Source organism: Octopus sinensis, linkage group LG30 (genome assembly GCF_006345805.1).
Source record: "Octopus sinensis linkage group LG30, ASM634580v1, whole genome shotgun sequence".
In the NCBI taxonomy this organism is placed as follows: Eukaryota; Metazoa; Mollusca; class Cephalopoda; order Octopoda; family Octopodidae; genus Octopus; species Octopus sinensis.
Window position 1 is genome coordinate 10,458,954 of NC_043026.1, and position 27,257 is coordinate 10,486,210.

At 39.6% G+C, this 27,257-nt stretch overlaps 6 protein-coding genes across 6 annotated transcripts in view; 4 read left to right on the forward strand and 2 right to left on the reverse strand.

Annotated features, from left to right (window-relative positions):
• The window catches only part of LOC115226337 (zinc finger protein 271-like), a 478,512-nt gene that overhangs the window by 247,273 nt on the left and 203,982 nt on the right, over nt 1–27,257 (reverse strand). The window lies entirely within an intron of this gene.
• The window catches only part of LOC118768553 (zinc finger protein 239-like), a 225,563-nt gene that overhangs the window by 38,722 nt on the left and 159,584 nt on the right, over nt 1–27,257 (reverse strand). The gene's annotated exons all lie outside the window — the stretch shown is intronic.
• LOC115226522 (gastrula zinc finger protein XlCGF17.1-like) overlaps nt 2,162–27,257 on the forward strand; it is a 371,227-nt gene continuing 346,131 nt past the window's right edge. Inside the window, exon 1 of the mRNA XM_029797521.2 lies at nt 2,162–2,326. The gene's annotated coding sequence lies outside the window, so the exon portion shown is untranslated. The remainder of the gene's footprint in view (nt 2,327–27,257) is intronic.
• Nucleotides 2,325–4,633, forward strand: LOC115226387 (zinc finger protein OZF-like). The gene is made up of 2 exons (XM_029797385.2): nt 2,325–2,548; nt 2,586–4,633. Exon 2 carries the CDS (start codon nt 2,613–2,615, stop codon nt 4,323–4,325), a length of 1,713 nt encoding a protein of 570 aa, XP_029653245.1. The 5' UTR covers nt 2,325–2,548; nt 2,586–2,612; the 3' UTR covers nt 4,326–4,633.
• On the forward strand, nt 13,049–14,521 carry LOC115226592 (zinc finger protein 665-like). The gene has a single exon (XM_029797605.2). It carries the CDS (start codon nt 13,049–13,051, stop codon nt 14,519–14,521), a length of 1,473 nt encoding a protein of 490 aa, XP_029653465.1.
• Nucleotides 17,758–27,257, forward strand: part of LOC115226591 (zinc finger protein 728-like) — a 73,131-nt gene continuing 63,631 nt past the window's right edge. Inside the window, exons 1-2 of the mRNA XM_036515147.1 lie at nt 17,758–17,767; nt 18,108–19,919. Of these exons, the coding sequence (XP_036371040.1) occupies nt 18,326–19,919 (1,594 nt within the window). The 5' untranslated portion in view covers nt 17,758–17,767; nt 18,108–18,325. The remainder of the gene's footprint in view (nt 17,768–18,107; nt 19,920–27,257) is intronic.

Genomic DNA, 27,257 nt, shown 5'->3' on the forward strand with positions numbered 1-27,257 from the left:
AATCATTTATTTTGTGTTTTATTCACTTCGCTCGGTAGTCGTTGTAGGATCGACTAGTCACGACTAGTTAGCGCAGATGAGCGAGTGCGCGCACCGGGATCACTCTTCTTAAGTAGTACTAATTAACCTTACATAATTACCTTTTTAATAATATATAATAAACAATAAATACCTTACTTCATAATTTATGCAGACATTTAGGGAGTCTAGCACGCCGTTTCTATGTGGTCCCGTCTGTTTTGTAGTAGGGATCGTTGTTTACGTACACATCGACAAATTTAGCCAATCAATCGATCGATCGATCGATCAATGAAATCAATCATTTAATGTCCCAGAGGGTCTTGTATTTCACTCTAAATTCCGTCTCCAATCTTTGTCGTTTCTCTTCTTTTTGTTGTCCTTCAATCTGTCTCATTCTATCGTCCACCTCTTTCTCACAGGTCCTCTCCACCGTAATTCCTTTATCAATTATCAAATAAATGAGACAATAATAATCAGTTTGGCGATCAGGAAGGAAACGTAACGAAACCAACACCGACAGGATACTCAAATTGCACTCTCTAGTGATTAGAGTTCAGCTTTTCGTATACAAATTAATTACGTCACTTCCTCTTTACCAGTATTTCTTGTCACTAAATCCTGAAACAAGCAATTCTTTCGTTTTCAGTATCGTAATATACTCGACTATAAAACTTCCTTGCTCATAAGATGCACCCCCGACTTACACGGTTCAAATCGGGCATTTTATCATTGACCCGACTGTGAATCGCAGCAACTTTTTTGATGTTGGATAGCGAAATTCGAGGCGATCATTCGGTACTAGTAACATAACTGTCACTTATAAACCCACGTGGGTTTATTTACATTTCTGAAGAAAAAAAAAAAATACCCTCCCCCCCAACTCCAACCGTAACCCCCCCCATATATAAAAAAATAAAAATGACATAACATCGGTATATGTACCGGTGTAAGTATCGGATACATTTTAAGAAAGTGTTGTTTGTTTTTTATATATGGGGGGTTAGGGTTAGGGGTGGGAGAAAAGGGTTTCTGTTATCTTCAGAAATGTAAACAAAGTCACGTGTGTACTTATACCGAAGGATCGTCATAAAAATTTTACGGAAAGTGACGATCTTCTTCAAATTGCAACCTAAACTCATCATTGTAGTTTTTTTTTTGTTTCTGTTTTTAGGAGACAGGAACCAAATCGCAGAAAGTGAACCGATCAACTTTCGTCTTCAAACCTTGCAGATCATCTGCAGCGGGACATCTGCAGTGGTCGCAGTCCCTCCAAACGTCTCAAACGCCACAGACTGCAAGAGATCGCTCACTGTCAGGTTCCGATACATCAGGCTTTTGTAAATTTACATTTTTAACGATTTTTATGGGATACTTGCTCGGGTTTGTAAGGGAAATAACTATATAAGCATTTTTAGAGAGTTACTTCCCTTATAGATGCCAATTCGGGCTTTCTTAGCCATTTCTGTTTTGGTGTCTTCAAGCCATGAAGTCGTTGTTCTAAAAGAACGCTGGTCTCCTTGACAACGCTTTACGACGTTGATTTCCTTACACTCCCTTCCCCACAGCTTCACGAGGGAGGGAAGAAGGGGGAGAAGCAAACAGGTGCAGGTGTGACCATGGACGCCAACTCCGCCGCCATCGACACACGAAAAATTATGCATTAAAATGGAATAAAAAATGATGTTAAATTATTTTTAAAATCGTAGACTCATCGTAGACGCGCGCTAATAGCCAGACGGGCTCGATATGAATCACGACTATAAGATACCCGAATTTGGTTAAACTGCACCCCAAAATGTGGGAGGAGTTAGGAATCTAAATCGAAGGGGATAGACACTCACACAACTACAGTTTTATATATATAGATATTTGTTTTGAGGGAAATATAAACCAAGACAGTGTTATTATTTAGGCTTAGGTGAACAAGGGCCTGTGATAATAAAATGAGTTTTAGCCACATTTTCTACAGGTACGTTGGACGGCACTTTTTAAAGACAGTAAGGTGTTATTTATTTTCCTCTGTGGTAGGGTTTTTTTTTCTTCCTTTTACATTTACAAGGGTTGGATGTAAATGAGCAAATTAATATAATTGAAAATGTTTTTTTCGTGCATAAAATTATGTCGGAGACATTTAATATATGTCACCGGTTTAATGTAAACGAGGAAAAGTTTTCGACAACACCGTCTACTGATTGTTTTTGCTAATTAGTTGTGATAATCTAATTATGTCACATGTAGTAATTATCTCATATTAAGGTGAGCGTTAATGTTTGTGGATAAAGCTGGGCGACGAACAAGTTTGATGGTCGGTGTTACATCACCTTCGTGGTTAAATATTTAATTTGATCATCGTTAATTGGTTGTTTCCTATTTTACAGGCTTTTAATCAATCAACCAACTTTCTTCATCCTTCTTCACTTTTTATGTGGACTTTATATCAAACATTCTACTGGTGAGTAGAAAATATATCTTCATTGCATCTGTTTCACACTTGTAAACAGAGGACTGTGATGTCTAAGACAAGAAATTGAACCATGACAGATTATCTTACAGACGTTTGTCAGCTTGTTAAGAATTTTTAAAGTATTACCATGGAGAACGTTGATCACTTGGACACTTATAAGACATCTGCTTTTAGCCATATAGATGCAGTTGAAGAGACAGACAGAGATGAGAAAGCTGAAGCCAAAAATATTCCTGAATATCGCTGTGAGATTTGTCGGAAGACATTCTCTTCAGAAGATGAAGTCTTGTCGCACGAAGAAACACACAGAAAAGAAAAACGATATCGCTGTGAGATATGTGGGAAATATTTTGCTTTTGCCAGTAAACTAGTAATACATAATAGAATGCACACGGGGGAAAAACTAGAAAAAGTGTTTCGCTGTGAAATTTGCGGGAAATCTTTTGTCAATAATAGCAACTTAAAGAGGCACAAAGTTGTACACACCGGGGAATCCTTGTTTGACTGTGAAATATGTGGGGAGTCATTTTCTAGTAATTCTACTTTTGTTATCCACACTCGCAGTCACACCGGAGAAAAACCCTTCCACTGTGAAATATGCTGCAAGTATTTTGTATATAACAGTGTCTTTACCAAACACCAAATAATGCACATCGAAGAAAAAAGTTTCAAATGCAAAATATGTGGTAAATCTTTCGCTCACGATTCTCAATTTAAGATTCACAAACGTAGCCATAGTGGCGAAAAACCTTTCCGTTGTGAAATATGCAAGCAGTCTTTTATGACTAACAGTAATTTAACAAGGCACAAAATAACACACACTGGAGAAAAGCCATTTCATTGTGGAACGTGTGGGAAATCTTTTATGACTAACAATTATTTAACAAAACATAAAATAATTCATACTGGAGAAAGACCTTATCGCTGTGAAACCTGTGGGAAAGCTTTCACACAGAATTCTAATCTTATTGTTCACAAACGTTGTCACTCTGGAGAAAAACGTTATCGTTGTGAAATATGCGGGAAGCGGTTTATCCATAATAGTAATTTAACGACACATAGACGAATACATTCCGGGGAAAATCCATTTCGTTGTGAAACGTGTGGGAAGTCCTTCTATAATAAGTCTAATCTTATTGCCCATGTACGTAATCACACGGGAGAGAAACCTTTCCGTTGTGAAACCTGTGGGAAGTCGTTCAATAATAAATCTCATCTCGTTTCCCACGGAGCTAGTCACACGGGAGAGAAACGGTGTCGTTGTGAGACATGTGGTAAATCTTTTGTATCTAACAGCTACCTAGCAACACATGCAAGAGTACACTCTGGAGAGAAACCGTTCCGCTGTGAAGTCTGCGATAAATCGTTTATCACAAATGGTCTGTTAAAAACTCATAGAGTACAACACACGGGGGAGAAACCCTTCAGTTGTGAAACGTGTGGGAAGTGTTTTAGCAATAATAGTTATTTAATAAAACACAGGCGGATCCACACTGGGGAAAAACCTTATCACTGTGAGATATGTGGGAAGTGCTTCACCCAGGATTCTAATCTCGTAGTCCACAAGCGTAGTCACACGGGAGAGAGACCCTATCGTTGTGGGATATGCGAGAAGTCGTTTGCGTCTAATAGCGATTTAAGCAGACACAGATTGATACATTCTGGAGAGAAACTGTTTCGTTGTGAAGTGTGTGAGAAATGTTTCACTAATAATTCAAGCCTTCATCTTCACGTACGCAGTCACACAGGAGAAAAGCCATTTCGCTGTAATACATGTGGGAAATCTTTCGCTCAGAATTCCAACCTCGTCGTACACAAAAAGAAACACTTGATCACATGACCAACCAGGCTATCAGATGTTGTTACACTTCACTAGTCACAATTCGCTTTGCGTCACTTTAGCTTTTGAATGATGCCAACCATGATGGCTAGGCGAGCCGACCAACATTTCTACCCCTGATTGCAGGGACGACAAGAAAAGAAGTGTTTTTACTCAAGAACGCAATGTGTCGCCTGGCCTGGGAACTGAAACCATGATCTAGCAATCATGAATACAACAGCCTAACCTATTTCTTTACTACCCACAAGGGGTTAAACACAGAGGGGACAAACAAGGATAGACAAATGGATTAAATCGATTATACCGACTCCAGTGCGTAACTGGTACTTAATTTATCGACCCCGAAAGGATGAAAGGCAAAGTTGACCTCGGCGGAATTTGAACTCAGAACGTAGCGGCAGACGAAATACCGCTAAGCATTTCGCCCGGCGAGCTAACGATTCTGCCAGCTCGCCGCCTAACCATTAGACCACACACCTTCACCAAAGAAAACACATTTGAGGTAAAAAAAAAACTCAAGTCATTCTCAAATAATTCTGGTCTTAAAATACACGAAATCCTAATACTTAAGAGGTTGACTTCTGCATAAGATATGTGGATTTTTTTTTTTTTATCAGAACACAAACTTAAATATGCATGAAAGAGTAGTGGGGTTGATGTAATTGACTACCCCTTCCCCAAATTTCAGGCCTTGTGCCTATAGCGGAAAGGATTATCTTGTAGCTTAGAGATTTTGAAGATTTGATTGCTTATTTTTAGAATGATATTTAACCATCCGAACGTGGCCGTTGCCAGCGCCGCCCCGACTGGCCTCGTGCCGGTGGCACGTAAAAAGCACCATCCGTTCGTGGCCGTTTGCCAGCCTCGTCTGGCCCCGTGGCGGTGGCACGTAAAAAGCACCATCCGTTCGTAGCCGTTTGCCAGCCTTGTCTGGCACCTGTGCCGGTGGCTCGTAAAAATCACCCACTACACTCACGGAGTGGTTGGCGTTAGGAAGGGCATCCAGCCACAGAAACATTGCCAGATCAGACTGGGCCTGGCGCAGCCTTCTGGCTTCCCAGACCCCAGTTGAACCGTCCAACCCATGCTAGCATGGAAAGCGGACGCTAAACGATGACGATAATGATTTACAGGTTCAGTGTAAGGTGCTGAACCCGATCAGTTTGAATATAAAGCAGATAGAGTATTTAGACCAGATATGGTCTGTTTAAATGGTTAAAGACGCGAGTTATGTGTGTGTGTGTGCATATATATATATTTATTTATATTATATAGAGGGCATTACTACACATAAATGCCTCACGCTAGGAGGGGCGCTTAAAGTAAAAACTACCAAAATAAATAAACACATCGTACCGAATGCAACTCTCGAAGCAAGTCATTTAAAATCAAATAATACTCATAATTTGAATAAAAGACTTAGCAAAATAAAAATAAAAATAACAGATCATCCTTTATTCCTTAAATAACTTCTCTTCATCATTTTCGTTCGGTGGAATTTCCACGGCTCCCGCTAGTATATTATGTCATATAATATAATGTTATATTTCGTTTTGGGATTTGCAAGAGTCAAGACTATTAAAAAGGTTGCAAGACGCAACGAAAATTTTAGGAAAATAAGAAATAAGTGGAAATTTTACCGGTGAGTGTGTTACAAAAAGACACAACAGAATAATGTTATATATTATATCAAATCTCTCTCTATATAAAGCTGAAGTTGTCTGTGTATGGCAGGTTTGGTAGCCTTCAACCAACACTATCTCCTCCGAGACCCTGCGGCGCAAGTTGACCAAAATTGAGAGTATGATAGAAGAAGGATTGCTCTTCCTTCCGTAGAAGAAAACAATCAAATCGGACCATCAAAAAGGTGCTTTTTTTTTTCTATGAAAATCCCTATTTTTTTTACGATTTTTTGACTGCTGTGTCGCCAGTTTTCGGTGCATTTCAACCAGAAAAACGTTCACTTAAAGAGAATAACAAGCTACATATAGCCTTCAACCAACACTGTCTCCTCCGAGACCCTGCGGCGCAAGTTGACCAAAATTGAGAGTATGATAGAAGAAGGCTTAAAGAGAATAACAAGCTACATAATGCAAAATTTTTACTTTTCAAAAATTCCAATTCTAAAGGGTCGAAGCAAACCCGAGCAACGCCGGGCGATACAGCTAGTTGTATGATTTTATTATCAGTCCTACAGTTGTAAGTACGAAACTCTTTCTAAATGCTAGCTCTGCATTTCTATGACGTAGTCTTAAGAATTATCTTAAAGTGAATTGTCTTATTTCAAAACAAATCCCTCCTCTCGTCGTCAGCGATGTTTCCCACTCTTCAGCGACACGACTGACCGTATTTATATTACTATATCTAGAAATCGACGTTTCAGAAAGTCTCTAACCCTACTCCGTTGTCCTGTCTAAATCTCTTTCATATATGATATCTGGTATGTATATATTTGATACATCTAACACCTTAACGACATCACAAATACTTACAATTCAATCGCGCTTGGTTGATCTTTTAAACTGCAAAGGTTAGAATATTTAACACTGTTAATGTTATATTTATATACATTTATACATATAGAGGCATTCCTTCGAGGTACTAGTCGTGACTAGTCGATCCTACAACGACTACCTAGCAAAGTAAATAAAACACAAAATAAATAATTTTTTTTAAATAAAGTAAATAAAACACAAAAACAAAGTAAATAATTTTTGTTAAACAAAGTAAATAAAACAAAAACAAAGTCAAGGTTCGAGCTAGCGCGAGTGCGCGCACCGGGACCACTCTTCTTAAGTAGTTCCCAGCTTTCTCTATTGCAGTGCTTTTCAAACTTTTTGCTGGAGCGGAACCCCAAGGAAACATTCCACTGGCTCGGGGAACCCCTGTGCAATAATTTAATAGTCTTATGCACACATATCTGCACAAGAGAATTAAAAATTACTGCCGATTTTAGCAGTTTTGTAACTTCTTGCGGAACCCCTGGACTGTACTGGCGGAACCCTGGTTGAAAACCACTGCTCTATTGTTTATTTTGCCGGATAATGCATTTTAGTTTTTACAATACGATGACTACGGTTGAATGTTCCGATTATTTTGAGAAACCCTTTTAACGCTGTCGTCAGGAATCGTTCGCCTGCACCGCGTTGTTGTCGCTACGAAGAAAATCTTCCCCGTTTTCTCTCTAGGTTTCTTCAACTGCTTTGCAGCTCTTGTCTAACCAACCCTTAACCCATAAAGCGCTGGGATTTGCACCTACACAGCATGGACTGCTGAGCACATTTTACGAAAATAAGACTACCATGCACACATAGGTACGAGCACTCCGTCGGTTACGACGATGAGGGTCCCAGCTGATCCGATCAACGGAACAGCCTGCTCGTGGAATTAACGTGCAAGTGGCTGAGCACTCCACAGACACGTGCACCCTTAGCGTAGTTCTCGGGGATATTCAGCGTGACACAGAGAGTGACAAGGCCGGCCCCTTGAAATACAGGTACAACAGAAACAGGAAGTAAGAGTGAGAGAAAGTTGTGGTGAAAGAGTACAGCAGGGATCACCACCATCCCCTGCCGGAGCCTCGTGGAGCTTTTAGGTGTTTTCGCTCAATAAACACTCACAACGCCCGGTCTGGGAATCGAAACCGCGATCCTATGACCGCGAGTCCGCTGCCCTAACCACTGGGCCATTGCGCCTCCACCATGCACACATAAAAAACAAAAAAAAAGGCGATCCTTCGGTATAAGTACCGGAAGTGGCTTTGTTTACATTTCTGAACATAACAGAAACCCTTTTCTCCCACCCCTAACACAAACCCTAACCCCCATATATACATATATATATATATATATATATATTTATTATATAGAAGGAGCTTCTACAGGACTAGAACTGTTTCATTCAAGAGAAATCTTCAGGAAGCTAGTTAACAAGAATTGTATTGGCATTTATACATTTAGGCAGGTTTAAAGGGGTGGTGGTGGGGGACTTTTTTGGGGGTAGGCATAGCGCAAAATATCATACTTGGGGGAGTGGTCAAGGAGTCAGTGGTAAATTAGATAAAAGAATAAATAAAAGAATAAAAAAATAAAATAAAAAAATAAAAAGATAAAAAAATATATATTAAAAAGAATAGAGTTTTAGGTAAATAAGGGGATTCTCACTTATACCTATACACATATGTATACATATATATACACACACACACACATATATACATACACACATACATACACACACACACATATACATATATATACACATACACATACATACACATATCTACACATACATATATATATATATATCTCTATATATACATATATATATATATATATATATATACATACACACACACACACATGCATACACATATACACACATGTATATATACACACACGACCACACATACATATACACACAGAAAAATATATATACATACACACACATACGCATACACGCATACACACACATATCCACATGCACACACAACACCACACACAACACACAAGTCCCTATATACACATATATACACATACACACATATATACATATATATACATATATATATATATACATATGTGTACCTATACATACCTACACATACACACATATATATACATACAAAAACAGACCCATTCCCTAATTTTAATTTTATTATCTTCATTTATTACTTTTGTTATCTTTGACCGCTGGTCACAAGCATCTTGGCTATGACAGCAAGTCCATTAATCTTTCTACTTGAAAACAAGCACTCATTCACGCACGCACACTCACTCATTCGTACACTCATACACATACACGCACGCACACGTTATATTCATACATACATACATCTACATACATTCACGTATATACACATACGTACGCGTACCTACAGATTCATGTCTACACTCTTAGAAGGCTAGTCTATACATATACACCAATAAATATATATACACACATACATATACACCTACATACAAATACATACATATATATATATATATACATATATATATATATATATATATACATATATATATACACATACACATACATACATACATATACACACATACACATACATACGTATACATACATACATACATCCATACATACATACATATATACACATACACACACCCACACGTATACATATACATACATATATATACGCGCATGCATACACATACAAATACATACACATACACATATACATATACATACATATATATATATATATATACATACACATACATACATATACACATACATACATATACAAATATACGCACACACATACATACACATATACACATACACGCACATACACATGTACATGCGTACCCATACACACACACGCACACGCGCGCATCCATATATACATATAAGTACACACATGTGTAAAAGTATACATATATCTATGCTTACACATACACACACACACACGCGCCTCCTTATATTCATACTTATATTCATATATATATATATACACTTTCTTGAAATGTATCCGGTACTTATACCGAACTTACGCCCCACCAAAATAATGAAAATATCTTCTTAGTTGTATAATGGTGGCACGTTTTACATCATCTGAAAAGCCGTTAGGGCGATCTTTCCTCTCTAGTAGACCTTTCCGTCGATTTCCGTAAAAAAAATGTCTTTTTTTTACATATGGGCTTGCGGGAACTTTTGAAGTAATATACATACATATACACATACACCGAGTAAAAAATGTCAGTTATCTCTTTCTTTCACACATTACTCTGTCTCTTCACACACACTAACAGAAGGACTTCACTTACACAACCCCCTGTCTGTCTCCCACACCCCATCAAACACACATGTACATCAATGCTTCCCATGCACGGTAACTTCAAAAGAACTTCCCTCGTCATACAATCGCTTTCTCTTAGTCTCTTTCGCTCTCATTACTTCAAAAGTTCCCGCAAGCCCATATGTAAAAAAAAAAAATTTTTTTACGGAAGTCGACGGAAAGGTCTACTAGAGACGAAAGATTGCTGCCGTTAGTTGAACTATTGGTCCTCTTGCATTCTGGGGGATATCTGAGTGTTTGAGTGACATTAGACCCCAACAAACGACCATGAGTTAAATGCATCTATCTGGGCCACGATCGTGGCCTGTCAACCTCTGCCTGTCCATACGTTCGATAAAATAAGTACCAGCTGAATACTGGGATTCGATGCAATCCACTTACCCCCTAACCCGAACTTGTTGAACTTAGACTTTCACTCGTTTCAGTCATTTAACCGCGGCCATGCTGGAGCACCGCTTTTAGTCGAACAAATCGACCCCAGGGCTTATTCTTTGTAAGCCTTGTACTTATTCTATTGGTTTCTTGCCGAACTGCTAAGTTACAAAGACGTAAACACACCATCATCGGTTGGTTGCCAAGCGATGGCAGGAGACAAACACAAACAAATATATACATATCTGTATATATATCATCATCATCATCATCGTTTAACGTCCGTTTTCCATGCTAGCATGGGTTGGACGGTTCAACCGGTGTCTGGGAAGCCAGGAGGCTGCACCAGGCTCCAGTCTGATCTAGCAGTGTTTCTACGGCTGGATGCCCTTCCCAATGGCAAAAATGAGTAACACTGCAATGGACTGGTATCCCGTCCAGCTGGGGAACACATACGCCATAGAAACCGGCAAACCGGGCCCATGAGCCTGGCTAGGCTTTAAAAGGGCACATTTATATTTATTCCGTTGCCAGCCTCGCCTGGCCCCCGTGCTGGTGACATGTAAAAGCACCGTCCATTCGTGGCCGTTTGCCAGCTCTGTCTGGCCTCGTGTCGGTGGCACGTAAAAGCACCATCCGTTCGTCTCCGTTGCCAGCATCGCCTGGCCCCGTGCCGGTGACACGTAAAAACACCATCCGTTCGTGGCCATTTGCCAGCTCTGTCTGGCACCTGTGCAGGTGGCACGTAAAAAACACCCACTACACTCACGGAGTGGTTGGCGTTAGGAAGGGCATCCAGCCGTAGAAACACTGCCAGATCTGACTGGGCCTGACGAAGCCTTCTAGCTTCACAGACCCCAGCTGAACCGTCCAACCCATGCTAGCATGGAAAGCGGACGCTAAATGATGATGATGATGATTTTAATATAACCATATCATATTTTATTTTATCTAGTTTCAGCTCACGAGCTGTGGCCATGCTGGGGCACCACCATTTGTAGTAATTATTTCATGTTAACATGAATGTTACTGTTTGTGGATAAAGCTGGGCTACCTGCTTTATTTAGGGTTGGTGTTCCATAACGTTCATGATTAAATATTTCATTTCATCACCACTTACATTGTTAATTAACTGTTCCCTATTTTGCAGGATGGGGGAAATGGTTTTTAAGCAACAACTAATCTATTAATAGATTTCTTGACCTCCCCTACGCCCTTTCCACTTCACCTCCAGATCAGAATCAATTTTTGGATTACCATCACAACACACATTTTGTCCTCTTCTACAAGCTATAAGTGAACAATCCTGATTTATTTGGACGATATGGATAGATGGATGTATAACTGGTGCTTCATTGGTCAACACAATGAGTGTTCCAGGTGATCCGATCAATGGAGCAGCCTCCTTGTTGAAATTAACGTGTAAGAAGCTGAGCCCTCCACAAGCACACAAACCCTTAATATGGTTCTCAGAGGGATTCAGCATGACACAGAACACGACAAGGCCAGGCCTTTGAATTACAGCCCTCACTCATTTTTGCCAGCTGAGTGAAACAGCATCATCTTCAACATTTCCTGTCTGTTTTCAAATAAAATTTCTTGGTGAAGTACGCAACGCGCAGGAGTGGCTGTGTGGTAAGTAGCTTGCTAACCAACCATATGGTTCCGGGTTCAGTCCGACTGTGTGGCACCTTGGGCAAGTCTCTTCTGCTATAGCCTCGGGCCGACCAATGCTTTGTGAGTGGATTTGGTAGACGGAAACTGAAAGAAGCCTGTCGTATATATGTATGTATATATATATGTGTATGTGTTTGTCCCCCTAGCATTGCTTGACAACCGATGCTGGTGTGTTTATGTCCCCATCACTTAATGGTTCTGCAAAAGAGACCGATAGAATAAGTACTGGGCTTACAAAAGAATAAGTCCCGGGGTCGATTTGCTCGACTAAAAGGCGGTGCTCCAGCATGGCCGCACTCAAATGACTGAAACGAGTAAAAGAGTAAAAAGAGAAAGAATGCAGTTCCAGGGATTGAACTCCCGACCTGACAGCCATGAAGCAAACACCTTAACCACTAAGCCAAATGCCTTCACACAGATAGATGTCTATGCACAAGCTAACACACACACACACACATACTTTCTTTGTCCAACATCTCTTTTACATTGTTGTATCTTTTCTTGTTTTACAGTTTCTGCCCAATGCAACTCGTAGTGGAAGAATGATAATTTCACCAAAACATCTGCTTCTTATCACTTCTAGTATTTCCATATTTTTCAACCCTCATACCATCCATTAACCATCTCCACATTTCTTAACTTAGAAACAGAATTCCTTATCTACGACAATGTGTGTGCCGCTTAGAGCAGGCCCGGTCAGCAACAAGCATTCTTGTGGTGTACAGAAAATATATCTTCCTTGCATATTTTCCAGACATGTAACCAGAGATCAGTGATATCTTGGACAAGAAACTCAACCATAACAGATTGTCTCACAGACATTTCTCAGCTTTTGAGCAGTTCGTCAAGAATTAATATGGAGAACGTTGATCACTTGGACACTTCTAACACAACTGTTGTTAACAATGTGGATCCGGTTAGAGAGACAGACGGAGATGAGAAAGTTGTGGAGAAAAATGATGTTGAATATTTCTGTGAGATTTGTCGGAAGACATTCTCTTCAGAAGAGGAGGTCATCAGGCACAGAGAAATACACAAGAAGGAAAAACGGTTCCATTGTGAAATATGCGGGAAATATTTTGTCGATATCAGTGATCTTACAACACACAAAATATTACACACTCGAGATAAACTGTTTCGTTGTGAGATCTGTGGCAAATCGTTCTCTCTTAAATCATTTCTTCTTATCCACGTAAATAGTCACACCCCAGAGAAACATTTCCGTTGTGACGTATGTGAGAAAACTTTCACCCAGAAAGCTCGTCTTGTTACCCACCAACGAAGTCACACTGGAGAAAAGCCATTCCACTGTGAAACTTGTGGGAAATCCTTTTCTGATAACGGTGTCTTGAAAACTCACAAAAGAATCCACTCTGGGGAGAAACCCTATAACTGCGATATATGCGGGAAATCTTTTATCATTTATAGCTACTTAACAAGGCACAAGAGGGTACACTCTGGCGAGAAGTCGTTCCACTGTGAAATTTGTGGGAAATATTTTGTCTATAATAGTGATTTAACAAAACACATAAGAATTCACACGGGGGAGAAACCGTTTCACTGTGAAGTGTGTGGGAAGGGTTTCGTTTGTAGCAGTGATTTGACAATGCACAAACGGGTTCACACGGGAGAGAAACCCTACCGTTGTGGGATATGTGAGAAATTTTTCACCCAGAAAGTTCATCTTGCTACCCACATACGAAATCACACAGGGGAAAGACCCTTCACTTGTGAAATATGCGGGAAATCATTCTTTGCCCATTCTAGTCTAGTAGTCCATAAAAGGATACACGATGAAGAGAAGCCATTCCACTGTGATATATGCGGGAAATCTTTCACTAGTAATTATCAGCTTGTAGTCCACAAGCGCAGTCACACGGGAGAAAAGCCTTACCATTGTGATACATGTGGTAAATCCTTTTCTGTGAATTCTAGTCTTGTTAGCCACCAACGTAACCACACTGGAGAGAAGCCGTATCGTTGTGAAATTTGCGGAAAATCATATTCCATTAATAAAAGTCTCGTTGCACATCTACGTAGTCACACGGGGGAAAAACCCTATCACTGCGAAGTCTGTGGCAAATCGTTTTCTGTTAGTTATAGTCTTGTAATTCACCGACGTTGTCACACTGGGGAAAAAGCGTTCCACTGTGAAATCTGTGGCAAGTGTTTCATTAATAATTCCAGTCTTGTCGTTCACATCCGTACTCACACGGGAGAAAAACCCTATCGTTGTGAAACGTGCGGAATATCATTTAGCACTAACAGTCAATTAAAGAAACACAAACGAATCCACACAAGAATGAAGACTTCAGACTGCGAAACATGAGAAGCTTTTTCCTTACAAATACTCTTTACTCTTTTACTCTTTTACTTGTTTCAGTCATTTGACTGCGGCCATGCTGGAGCACCGCCTTTAGTCGAGCAAATCGACCCCAGGACTTATTCTTTGTAAGCCCAGTACTTATTCTATCGGTCTCTTTTGCCGAACCACTAAGTGACGGGGACGTAAACACCAGCATCGGTTGTCAAGCAATGCTAGGGGGTACAAACATACACACACATACATATATATAAATACATATATACGACAGGCTTCTCTCAGTTTCCGTCTACCAAATCCACTCACAAGGCATTGGTCGCCCCGGGGCTATAGCAGAAGACACTTGCCCAAGATGCCACGCAGTGGGACTGAACCCGGAACCATGTGGTTTGTAAGAAAGCTACTTACCACACAGCCACTCCTGCGCCTAAATTTTTATTTCGTTTTTGGATTTGGTTTGCAAAAATATTCAAATAACAAAATGAAAAAATGAAACTTTAATTCGTGTGTTAAGTTATTATTTCTGTAAAAAGGGCAAATATTTGAGATGTTTTGAAGGATGCAGTGCTCCAACCCCCAAATCCCGCCCCTCCCAGTGTGGTGTTATCTCCCTTCCATTGGTCACCTCCCTTGACGGGAACTCTCTAGTTAATAAAACCACACATTTCAGTCCCTTCTGGCGGGATGCCATCCCTGTGTCTGCTTTGCCAAGAGACGAACATTTTCTTATCTGAGGCTGCTTCGTCTTTCTGTTTATTAACCAACATCGTTAAGCTTCGTTACACGACAATATTACTGCGGGAATTACTCTGAAAGGAATCTTTGCAGAAAGGTGAGTAGATTGATTACAATATGTTACCGCAGTTTTGTGAGATTTGACTGTTATTTCTAGCATGTGGATAGCCTGCTTGAAGGCCTGAGGGCATTATATATATATATATATATATATATATATATATATATATATAATGATAAATCTCAGAGCGAGTTATAAACAGTAGCGGTAACACAACGTGATGCATATATGCCATTTGAATATGGCTAACCCAAAAGGGAGGTGTCTTCCTGGGGCTACAAACTACAGTAGCATCCACCCTTTTGGGTTAGCCATATTCAGATGGCATATATGCATCACGTATATATATATATATATATATATATATATATATATATATATATATATATATATATGAGGGGAATTGAAATTTTGAAAATGCGATTACTTTAATTTTTTTTTTTTTTGAGAATCGGACCCTACCCCCCAACCAGAAACGTGGGATTCCGTGAAAAGGTTTTTTAAAAAATCAATATATATTCATTTTACCGAAAGTTATGACGGAAATTTCGGATCTTGTGAATTTTCCGAAAGTCCTTTCCCCACCCCCAGGGTCGATAGCGCAATTTTTTTTTTCATATTCGTTCTCTACATACTTGTTAACACCCGACTGGCCCCCCCCTTTTTTTTTTCCCGCGGGTGAAGATCTTTATATAGACCTGAAACTCAGGGGTCGATATAATCGACTAGACCTTCCCGCAAAAGGTAAATTATGCTAAGTACACACGCACCCGTTGCTTTAAGAGACACAAAAGCCCTGAATTTTTTTCGTGGAATCGAGTACCCTGACCTCCTACTGTGTCGCAAACCCCTTATTTTTCTTCGGAAAAAAGTGGGTGGGAGTGGAATTAGAACCCCTCCCTCATCCCAGAGACATTTTTTTTTTTTTTTTTCGTTGAATAAATTACCGTGACCTAATATGCCATAAAACACTTTCTTTTTAGTTTTGAAAACGGGTGGTCTGGTGGGGTGGAATCCTCGGAAATTTCACCCCCTCCTTGAAATCATTGGAAAATTCTTTTTTTTTTTTTTGCTGAATAAAGTACGGTGGTCCCCTAATATTCCACAAAACCCTTTTTTTTTAGTTTTGAAAACGGGTGGTCTGGTGGCGTGGAATCCTCGGAAATTTCACCCCCTCCTTGAAATCATTGGAAAATACTTTTTTTTTTTGCTGAATGAAGTACGGTGCCCCCCCCCCCCAACATGCCACAAAACACTTTTTTTTTAGTTTTGAAAACGGGTGGCCTGGTGGGGTGGAATCCTCGGAAATTTCACCCCCTCCTTGAAATCATTGGAAAATTCTTTTTTTTTTTTGCTGAATAAAGTACGGTGGTCCCCTAATATGCCACAAAACCCTTTTTTTTTAGTTTGGAAAACGGGGGTTGGGATGGGGTGGAAAAGTCAGGAATTTCCTGGCCCTACCACCAACATTTTAGAGGAATACGTTTTTGAGAGTGTGAATTACATGGTTCAATATTAAATAAATATTTACTAGTTGGTACTATCTCTTTTACTTGTTTCAATCATTTCACTGTGGCCTTGCTGGAGCACCACCTTTAGTCAAGAAAATCGACCCCAGGACTTATTCTATCGGTCACTTTTGCTGAAACGCTCAGCTACAGGGACGTAAATACACCAGCATCAGTTGTCAAGCAATGTTGGGGGGAGAAACACACATACATCTGTGTGTGTATGTATATATATATATATATATCTCTTCTCCCCCCTTTGTTGCCTTCGTCCCTCTTTTTTTCTCTCTCTCTTTGATTCCTTTGCCCCCTTTCTTTTCTCTCTCTTCTCCTATCACGTGACCGCTGGTCAACCAGCCTTTTGGCTTTTAACCAGCGCCATGAGAAGATCGTTGTCTTCGTCTGCCGAAAAAGGCATTTTTTCCAAATACGCCAGCTAAACTAAGTTGTACTGTTTTTTACCATTATTGTTTTTTGTATTTTATATTCGTGTGGCATCGTCCGTTTTTCTGTCCCTGTTTCGTATACATTCTATCCTTTTTCCAAGAAATCTAATGCTCGTAGCTTAGTTTTTCCTTGGGGTTGGCCAGATTGGAGCGATCTCAAGATTAATCAGCCGAAATTGCTAGGATGATCCGGTTCTTGACTGAAGATTGAAGGCTTCGAATGTCCCGTCCATGTTTTTTGTATCATCTTCTAAATGTTTTACGTTCTTGTCCCAGGTTGTATTTTTCTACATATAATATATATATATAAAGTTAATCCAAACAAGAAAGCACAAAAAAACACAACAATGCGAGGACGTGGAACAAATATAGTATTATTGGACGCTCAGGAAAGAAGGAGGGTTTAACATTTCGAGCGGAGCTCTTCGTCAGAAACATAGGAGAAGGAAAGATCCAGAGAAGGGAAGACAGAGGGAAAAAAATCGCCAACAGTACACACGAGGTCATGCAATCAGCTTCTTTCAGTTTCCGTCTATCAAATCCACTCATAAGGCTTTGGTCAGCCCGAGGCTATAGTAGAAGACACGCGGGACTGAACCTGGACCCATGTGGTTGGTAAGCAAGCTACTTACCACGTTCTTTAGTGGCATAGATATCGAAGCCCAAAGATACTTTAGGGATCTTAGCACAAGTTTCTTTGATTTAATTCGAAAGCAATCAGGTGTCATGTCTACAGTTTGCCAGTAAAGAATTGTAAAATTTCCAATGTTGAATGTCTGCTGTTTAATTAATTATTAATTATCTCATAAAACTTATATTTTTTTGTTTCTCTGTCATTTCAGAATGTCTGATGGTATTGGCAGCAGAGGCATTGTATCTTGAGACGATGGTTTAAAGAATAAAGGAACCTGTTATACAAAGCAGATGTAACTATATTCATTTAAACCTGTGATGGAATTGCCATGAAATATTTCCAGAGGACAAAGATATTTGTTAGAAATACAATATAAAAATAGAGAAAGGAAAAGACATCCTAAGAAAGAGAGGAAGTCTATGGGAAATGTCTGAGGTTTGTGCTGCATTGAATGTGAAGAAAGAAAGCCAAGGGAGTGGTTTACCTGATGAGATGTCGAAAAAGAAGAAGGGCAAAACTTCATATCACTGTGATGTTTGTAAAAAGACATTCCAGAAACAGTGTATTCTAACTATTCACAAAAAATGTCATTCAGGAGAAAAGCCATATCCCTGCGATACCTGTGAAAAGTCATTCACTCTGAAAGGTAACTTAGCTGTACACAAACGTATTCATACAGGAGAAAAGCCATATCACTGTGATATCTGTGGTAGGTTATTCTTGTTGAAACATAACTTAACCAAACACAAACGTATTCACACAGGAGAGAGGCCTTACAGCTGTGATATCTGTGGTAAATCTTTTACACAAAGTGGTGACTTAAAGGCTCACAAACGCACCCACACAGGAGAGAAACCCTATTCTTGTGATATCTGTGGGAAATCTTTTCCACAAAGCAACCAAGTTACTATTCACAAACGCACACATACAGGAGAGAGACCATTTCACTGTGACACCTGTGGCAAATCCTTCAGTGGAAAACAAGTGTTGATGATTCACAAACGTATTCATACTGGAGAAAAACCTTATCACTGTGACATCTGTGGTCACTCATTCACTGGGAGTGGTCACTTAGCTGTTCACAAACGCATTCATACAGGAGAAAAGCCACATAAATGTGATGTCTGTGGCAAATCATTCTCTCGCGTTCATCACTTGTCTGTTCACAAACGCATCCATTCAGGTGAGAAGCCATATCAATGTGATATCTGTGGCAAATCATTCTCTCAAAAACCTGCTTTGGTTGTCCACAAACGCACCCATTCAAGAGAGAAGCTACATTGTAATATCTGTGGGAAATCATTCCTTCAGGCTAAAAGTTTAGCTCACCACAAAATAAAACATGCAGATGAGAATCCATATCGTTGTGATGCCTGTGGTAAGTCATTCTTTCGATTTTGTGACTTCAGTAGACACAAAAACACTCACAAGAAAGAAAGACAGTATCACTGTGATACTTGTGGTAAAATTTTCCCTCACCATTGTAGGTTAGTTATACACAAACGTAGTCATACAGGGGAGAAGCCACATGACTGTGATATCTGTGGCAAATCTTTCTCTCAAAAATATGAGACAGTTATCCACAAACGTGTTCATACAGGCGAGAAACCACATCGCTGTGATATCTGTGGTAAATCATTCTATCAAACATCTGGCTTAATTGTCCACAGACGTATTCATACAGGAGAGAGACCATATCACTGCGATATTTGTGGTCAATCTTTCTGTGTACGTAGTGCATTAACTTCTCACAAACGTACTCATACAGGTGAGAAGCTATTTCAGTGTGATATTTGTGGTAAATCATTCTCCCAGCAATATTCCCTGGTTGTCCACAAACGTTTACATACAAGTGAGAAACCACATCGCTGTGATATCTGTGGTAAATCATTCTATCGAAAATATAGCTTAGTTGTCCACAGACGTATTCATACAGGAGAGAGACCATATCACTGCGATATTTGTGGTCAATCTTTCTGTGTACGTAGTCAGTTAACTTCTCACAAACGTACTCATACAGGTGAGAAGCTATTTCAGTGTGATATTTGTGGTAAATCATTCTCCCAGCAATATTCCCTGGTTGTCCACAAACGTTTTCATACAGGTGAGAAACCATATCACTGTGATATATGTGGTAAATCATTTTGTGTACGTAGTTCATTAAATTCTCACAAATGCATTCACACAGGTGAGAAGCTGTTTCAGTGTGATATCTGTGGTAAATCATTCTCCCGGAAATCTTACATAGTTATCCACAAACGTACACATACAGGAGACAAACCATATCATTGCGAGATCTGTGGCAAATCATACTCCCAGGCTAATGGTCTAGCTAATCACAAAAAAAAAGCATGCAGATGAGAAGCCATATCATTGTGATCTTTGTGGTAAATCATTCTCTGGAAGTGGCGACTTAACTAAACACAAACTCACTCATACAGGAGAGAAACCATATCACTGATATCTTTGGTAAATCATTCAGTGAAAGTGGTAAATTAACTACCCACAAGCATATTCATACAGGATAGAAGCTATTTCAATGTGATATCTATGGTAAATCATTCCCTGGAAAAAGCATCTTAGCTACGCACAAACGTATTCATACAGGGGAAAGGCCATATTGTTGTGATGTTAATGGAAAATCATTTTTTCATAGAAATACCCTAACTTAACACAAGCGGATTCATTGTGGAGAAAGATCATAAAATGATTCCTGGTCAATCACGACTCCTTTAAAATTCATTGAAATAAAATTCCTTAGACATAAATGTGTGTCAAAAGTGTTTCTTTAAAGATGATATATAAAACACAAGAAATGTATTTACTGTGATAACAACCTGCCAGCACTATATTGCATGTAACCATGGCTAGGTCTGCTGACAAGCTGCGATTCTGCTGTGTGTGAGTAAAGGATAGCTTGTAGATAATGGTGCACAAACAGGTTTATGCTGCATGGTAGTGAGACACGGTGAATGCAACAGATGGCTGTAAGTTAAGAGAGAGGAAGTGTGCAGGAGACAAATGAAAAGGGAGTCAAACTGAGTGTGAGAGGAAGGGAATGTCTTGTGAGAGACAGTAAGTGGTATGGACGTGTGTTGTGTATGGAGGAGGATGAGAGGCGGGTGAAGAAGTGACGTGAAATGCATGTGGCAGAAAGTGGTAGTGGAAGATTTAAGTAGACATGGGCAGAGGTGATGAAGGATGAAGCCTGGATGACATGTCCTGTGCAGTGGTTCCCAAATGGTGCAGCGGAAGAGCATTGCAGGTGTGGTGGAATAATTGAGGGACAATAAATGATTTCAAAACAGCTTTTGTGATAGTTGCATTGTGCTTCTGAGTTGGGTATCCTGACCCGGCAGAACAAGTGAGACCATAACCCGTGGCCTCTACCAGGGATGTAGCCAGTCCACTTATGCATACCTTTCCTTCTTGGGACACAAAACTCTACTTGTGAAGACCTGTTGACGCAAGTGAAAATCAAAATCGTAATCGATCAACATCAATGGAAATTGTAGTTTGTGGTACCAGTGCAGGTAGTACGTAAGAGAACCATCCGAACGTGGCCGTTGCCAGCGCCGCCCCGACTGGCCCCCGTGCCGGTGGCACGTAAAAAGCACCATCCGATCGTGGCAGGAGTGGTTGGCGTTAGGAAGGGCATCCAGCCGTAGAAACATTGCCAGATCAGACTGGGCCTGGTGCAGCCTCCTGGCTTCCCAGACCCCAGTTGAACCGTCAAACCCATGCTAGCATGGAAAGCGGACGTTAAACGAAGATGATGATATATATATATATATATATGGCTCTCAAGGGAAGTCTCGTGGGCGGACCTGGCGCACAGTCACCCCACTGCCCAAAGTGACGTTTCGGTTCTTTTTTACCGAATTCGTATTCGGAGATTTTGAATATGCATATATAGGAGCACTCCGTCGGTTACGACGATGAGGGTCCCAGCTGATACGATCAACGGAACAGCTTGCTCGTGGAATTAACGTGCAAGTAGCTGAGCACTCCACAGACACCTGTACCTTTAACGTAGTTCTCGAGGAGATTCAGCGTGACACAGAGAGTGACAAGGCTGGCCCTTTGAAATACAGGTACAACAGAAACAGGAAGAAAGAGTGAGAGAAAGTTGTGGTGAAAGAGTACAGCAGGGTTCACCACCACCCCCTGCAGGAGCCTTGTGAAGCTTTAGGTGTTTTCGCTCAATAAACACTAACAACGCCTGGTCTGGGAATCGAAACCGCGATCCTACGACCGCGAGTCCGCTGCCCTAACCACTGGGCCATTGCGCCTCCACGGAATATGCATAAAGCCATGCTTTCAACATTTTTAATTGCCCCCCTCCTCTCCCCAAATTTTAATGTTTTACTTTTTTTCAATCGACGGGTGGGGGTGGGGGTGGCGAGGAATATGGGAGAGAAAACGAATATTTTAATTTGAAACGACACCAGTGTGTAACTGGTACTTAATTTATCGACCCCGAAAGGATGACAGGCAAAGTCAACCTCGACGGAATTTGAACTCAGAACGCAGTAGCGGACGAAATACCTATTTCTTTACTACCCATAAGGGGCTAAACATAGCAGGGACAAACAAGAACAGACACAAGAGAAAAAGATGTTTTATAAACACATTCTACCAGTATACGAAGTTTAAAAGTGTTTAGTTAACTAGAAATTGTGTTGACATCTGCCGTTCAAAAGGAAAAGATCCATATATATATATTGATACATCAATATATGCAGATACAATATATATAATCTATATATCTGCATATCTAAATATCTATATACGAATATACATACGTGTATGAGAATGAAAGAGAGAGGGAAAGAGATATAGGAACTAGATAGATAAAGATAAATAGACAGAGAAAAGGAGAGATGGTAGGTCTACTATTTTGTGCCCTACTGAATTTTTTCCTCATAATTTTCAGAAAAATACATATTATTAACGAAATTTTGAAGAAATACATTTTTAGGTCGTTTTGAATGACATGATGATAATATTCCTTTTACGGCCTTATTCCGCTGTATTTTGTTTAATAAAATATGTAAGAAAAAAAATGTGGAGCAAGATTTAGATGTTTCAGCTTCATCCGAGCCTACAATTCCGAAAGTAGACACACACCGAAAAGAAAGAAACAGATTTTGACAAATTTTCTAAAAGGAAAAACAAATTAAAAGAACATAAAATATGCTTAATTTTTTTGTTGCTTCATCGAAATAAAAATTTCTTTACACAAACTTAATTGGAGCTCATTTTTCCCAATAATGTGCTCAAGGTTTTCTCAGTAGGATGTTCTTACTTTGAGATGGTAAATAAGTTGTATAGGTTTATTATTCGTCAAATAGAAAAAGAAAAAACAATACATTCGTACAAACTTTTGTTGTCCAATAAAACACCCTCCTCACAAAGCAAACTTTGTGGGGTTGCCGGTTTGGGTCCTGACGGCCCGACCATGCAAAAGGTTGTACTGGGTTACATGTTACCAGTAGCACTCGAAAGTGACCTGGCACACACATATATATATATACATATTTATACATATATATGTATATACATATTCACACAACCCAATCTCTGTTGGTATTCGAGATACTTTCTTCCATTTTGCAGTTTCGTGAATCAGTTCATCGAAATAAAAATCACTTTACACAAACTTAATTGGCGCTCATTTTTCTCAATAAAATGCTGCAAGTCTTCTCGATATGAGATCCTAAATAAAGCTGTGTAGGGTTTATACTCATGAAAAAACAAAAACAAAAAATCCCTTTGAGATGGGAAGGAACGAAAATTTGAGAAATTCTGGAAAAGAAGAAGAATAAAATAAAAGGCTTACCTTAATTATTTGTGGCCTCTTTCCTCGGTCGACATTTGAAAATCTTTGCAAGTTTTGAGAAGATGTCGTCTGCTCTGAAAGTCACGTGACACTTAACCCGCGCGTTCCCCTCCCACTTCCACTCTCACTCCCACTTCCACTCTCACTCCTTCCTTTACACGGGGTATGATGTGGGTAGTATACATATGCATAACATACATATGCATGTATATATATGTATGTATGTATGTGTATATGTATATATACATATATGTATATATATATATATATATACTAGCAGTATCGCCCGGCGTTGCTCGGGTTTGTAAGGGAAATAACTATATAAGCATTTTTAGAGAGTTATAGCCAAAAAATAGCAGAAAAATGCATTAAAAATTGAAAAAAAATTAAGGTAAATTTTTTTTAAAAATCGTTGACACATCGTAGATATTTTTAGAGAGTTACTTCCCTTATATAAAAGCGAAAAAAATGCATTAAAATGGAAAATATGATGGTAAATTTTTTTAAAATCGTAGACTCATCGTAGACGCGCGCTAATACCCAGAAGGGCTCGATATGAATCACGACTATAAGATACCCGCTTTTGGTTAAACTGCACCGCAAAATGTGGGAGTAGTTACGAATCTAAATCGAAGGGGACAGACACACAACTTCACTCTTATATAAAGATGCTTTTTTTTTTCAGTGATAGAGTTAGATTTATGAAGGTCTTCAGTAGAAAATCCTTCGAATTCTGACTCGCTGCTTGATATAATGAAATTCGTATCCATTTTTTGTCAGAATTACAAATTTTGAAAACACAATAGGAACAAATTTCGGAAAAAAATCTCCCATAATTCACGGAATTAAAATTACACTTCGATTTTTGTACAAAACTGTATTTGAAGTGTTTACGAAGTATAATACGTGTTTTCACGAATGTACTAAAGAGATTTACTCTGATATTCTCATTTAAATATGAATAGGTAAATTCGGGCGGTTTGGTAACGAAAGGGTTTATATAAGTGTCGTCTGTTTATACCTAAACACTGTTTCATACTTTCAGTTTAGTCTTCCTCAAATCACTCTGTCGCTAATTTACTCTCTTCCAAGAACATTTTCACTCACTCTTATCTGTTAGCTTCCCAGAGGTCTCAGGCCAGCTGTGCTTGGGGTCTGAAGATACGCCGTAAGGTTAAAACCCTTACGAGCGAGAAACCCAGGGTACCCTTATAAACCAGCCTACCCCACTATAATATTAACTTAGAGCGCGGTTCTCCTTCGGGTTTATGTATTTCCATAAACGAACCTATACATAGATAGATAGATACATACATACATACATACATACATACATACATACATACAAACAGACAGACAGACAGACAGACAGACAGACAGACAGACAGACTGACAGACAGACATGCATACACATACACACACATATAAAACAATACTGATGCATCATTATATATATAGATACAATATATAATCTATATATCTACATATCTAAATATCTGTATACCAATATACACGTATCTAGGGTTATGGAAAAAAAATGAAAAATTAAGAAATGCGGGAAGGGGGTGCGAAATTTATGAATGCCAATTATTGGCAATTTCCCAGAATTTCCGTATCCGAAAACGGGAGTTTTGGGCAAAAAAAAAGGAGCGGGGGAATTGGGGGTAGGGACGGGGGGGGGAAGTCTTTCCTTCTTTTCTACTCTAGGCACAAGGCCCGAAAATTTTTTTTTGTGGGGGAGGGGCAGTCGATTAGATCGATCAATGTACAGAACTTGTATTTAATGTATCGACTCCGAAAGGATGAAAGGAAAAGACGTCCTTGGCGGGATTTGAACTCAAAACAGACAGACGAAATACCGCATGCGCACAATCATACTTCCGTTTCCGTCATCAGCTGAAAGGTGTTCTTTTCATCAATATTTTGTAATATTTACAATTACACATTTATAATAACATGGCTCAACCACCACACACACACTTACAACAACTTCATCCTTTATAAAGAAGAAGATTTCCCTAAGTATTGAACTCGGAAAATATTCAGTGTTTTTAAATCTGTAGACGATCGTTTTTTGTTTTTTTTTTTGTCTCTTCTGTGTTTTATGGAAGAGAGACATCTTTGATTTGTGCGGGATTTGGCTGCTATTTCTAGATGCGGATGAGAGATGTTCACGATCTGTTCGAAATTTGGCTGCTATTTCTAGCTGCGGATGAGAGACGTTCACGATCTATTCGAAATTTGGCTGCTATTTCTAGCTGCGGATGAGAGATGTTCACGATCTGTTCGAAATTTGGCTGCTATTTCTAGCTGTGGATGAGAGACGTTCACGATCTGTTCGAGATTTGGTTGCTATTTCTAGCTGCGGATGAGAGATGTTCACGATCTGTTCGAAACTTGGCTGCTATTTCTAGCTGCGGATGAGAGACGTTCACGATCTGTTCGAGATTTGGCTGCTATTTCTAGCAGCGGATGAGAGATGTTCACGATCTGTTCGAAATTTGGCTGCTATTTCTAGCTGTGGATGAGAGACGTTCACGATCTGTTCGAGATTTGGTTGCTATTTCTAGCTGCGGATGAGAGATGTTCACGATCTGTTCGAAACTTGGCTGCTATTTCTAGCTGCGGATGAGAGACGTTCACGATCTGTTCGAGATTTGGCTGCTATTTCTAGCAGCGGATGAGAGATGTTCACGATCTGTTCGAGATTTGCCGAAATGCTCGAAATTTCAGACGAAATATCTTACAAACTATAGAATTTTCTCAATAAAGCCAAGAGAAAATGATGTTTTATAAACACATTCTACCAGTATACAAAGTTTAAAAGTGTTTAGTTACCTAGAAATTATGTTACAAAGTGCCGTTCAAAAGGAAAAGATCCTTGGCTGCTATTTCTAGAATTATTTCTGCATTAGATTTCCGAATGGGAAATCGGTGTCAGATAGTTGATTCGGTCATTGCTGTTGGTGACTTGATACAAAGAAACTCTATTCTTAGTGAGATTCGAGTCATAACAAATAGCATGACATCGATTATGGAATTCCTTGCGTCTGTGGGACGAATACGAAATTCATCCGAGTGCTACAACGACTGGACGTTCCTGACACCGAGGAAAGGAATGATGTGAAAACGTCCGGCTTGCAGGCGCAATCACAGTTTAAGAGAAAATCCATTGGACAGTATTATACTGCTTAATTCACCACTCCAGAAATGTCTTTTATGAATTCCATAAAATTCAGTGTATAGTCGGTACTACTAGCGTCCCGGTACGCGCAGGTGTCCCTGTACGCGCAGTCGCGCATCCGCGCTAGCTGATGGTAAGTAGTCGATCCTACAACGACTACCTAGCAAAGTAAATAAAACACAAAATAAATAATTTTTTTTATACAAAGGCGCAGGAGTGGCTGTGTGGTAAGTAGCTTGCTAACCAACCACATGGTTCCAGGTTCAGTCCCACTGTGTGGCATCTTGGGCAAGTGTCTTCTACTATAGCCCCGGGCCGACCAATGCCTTGTG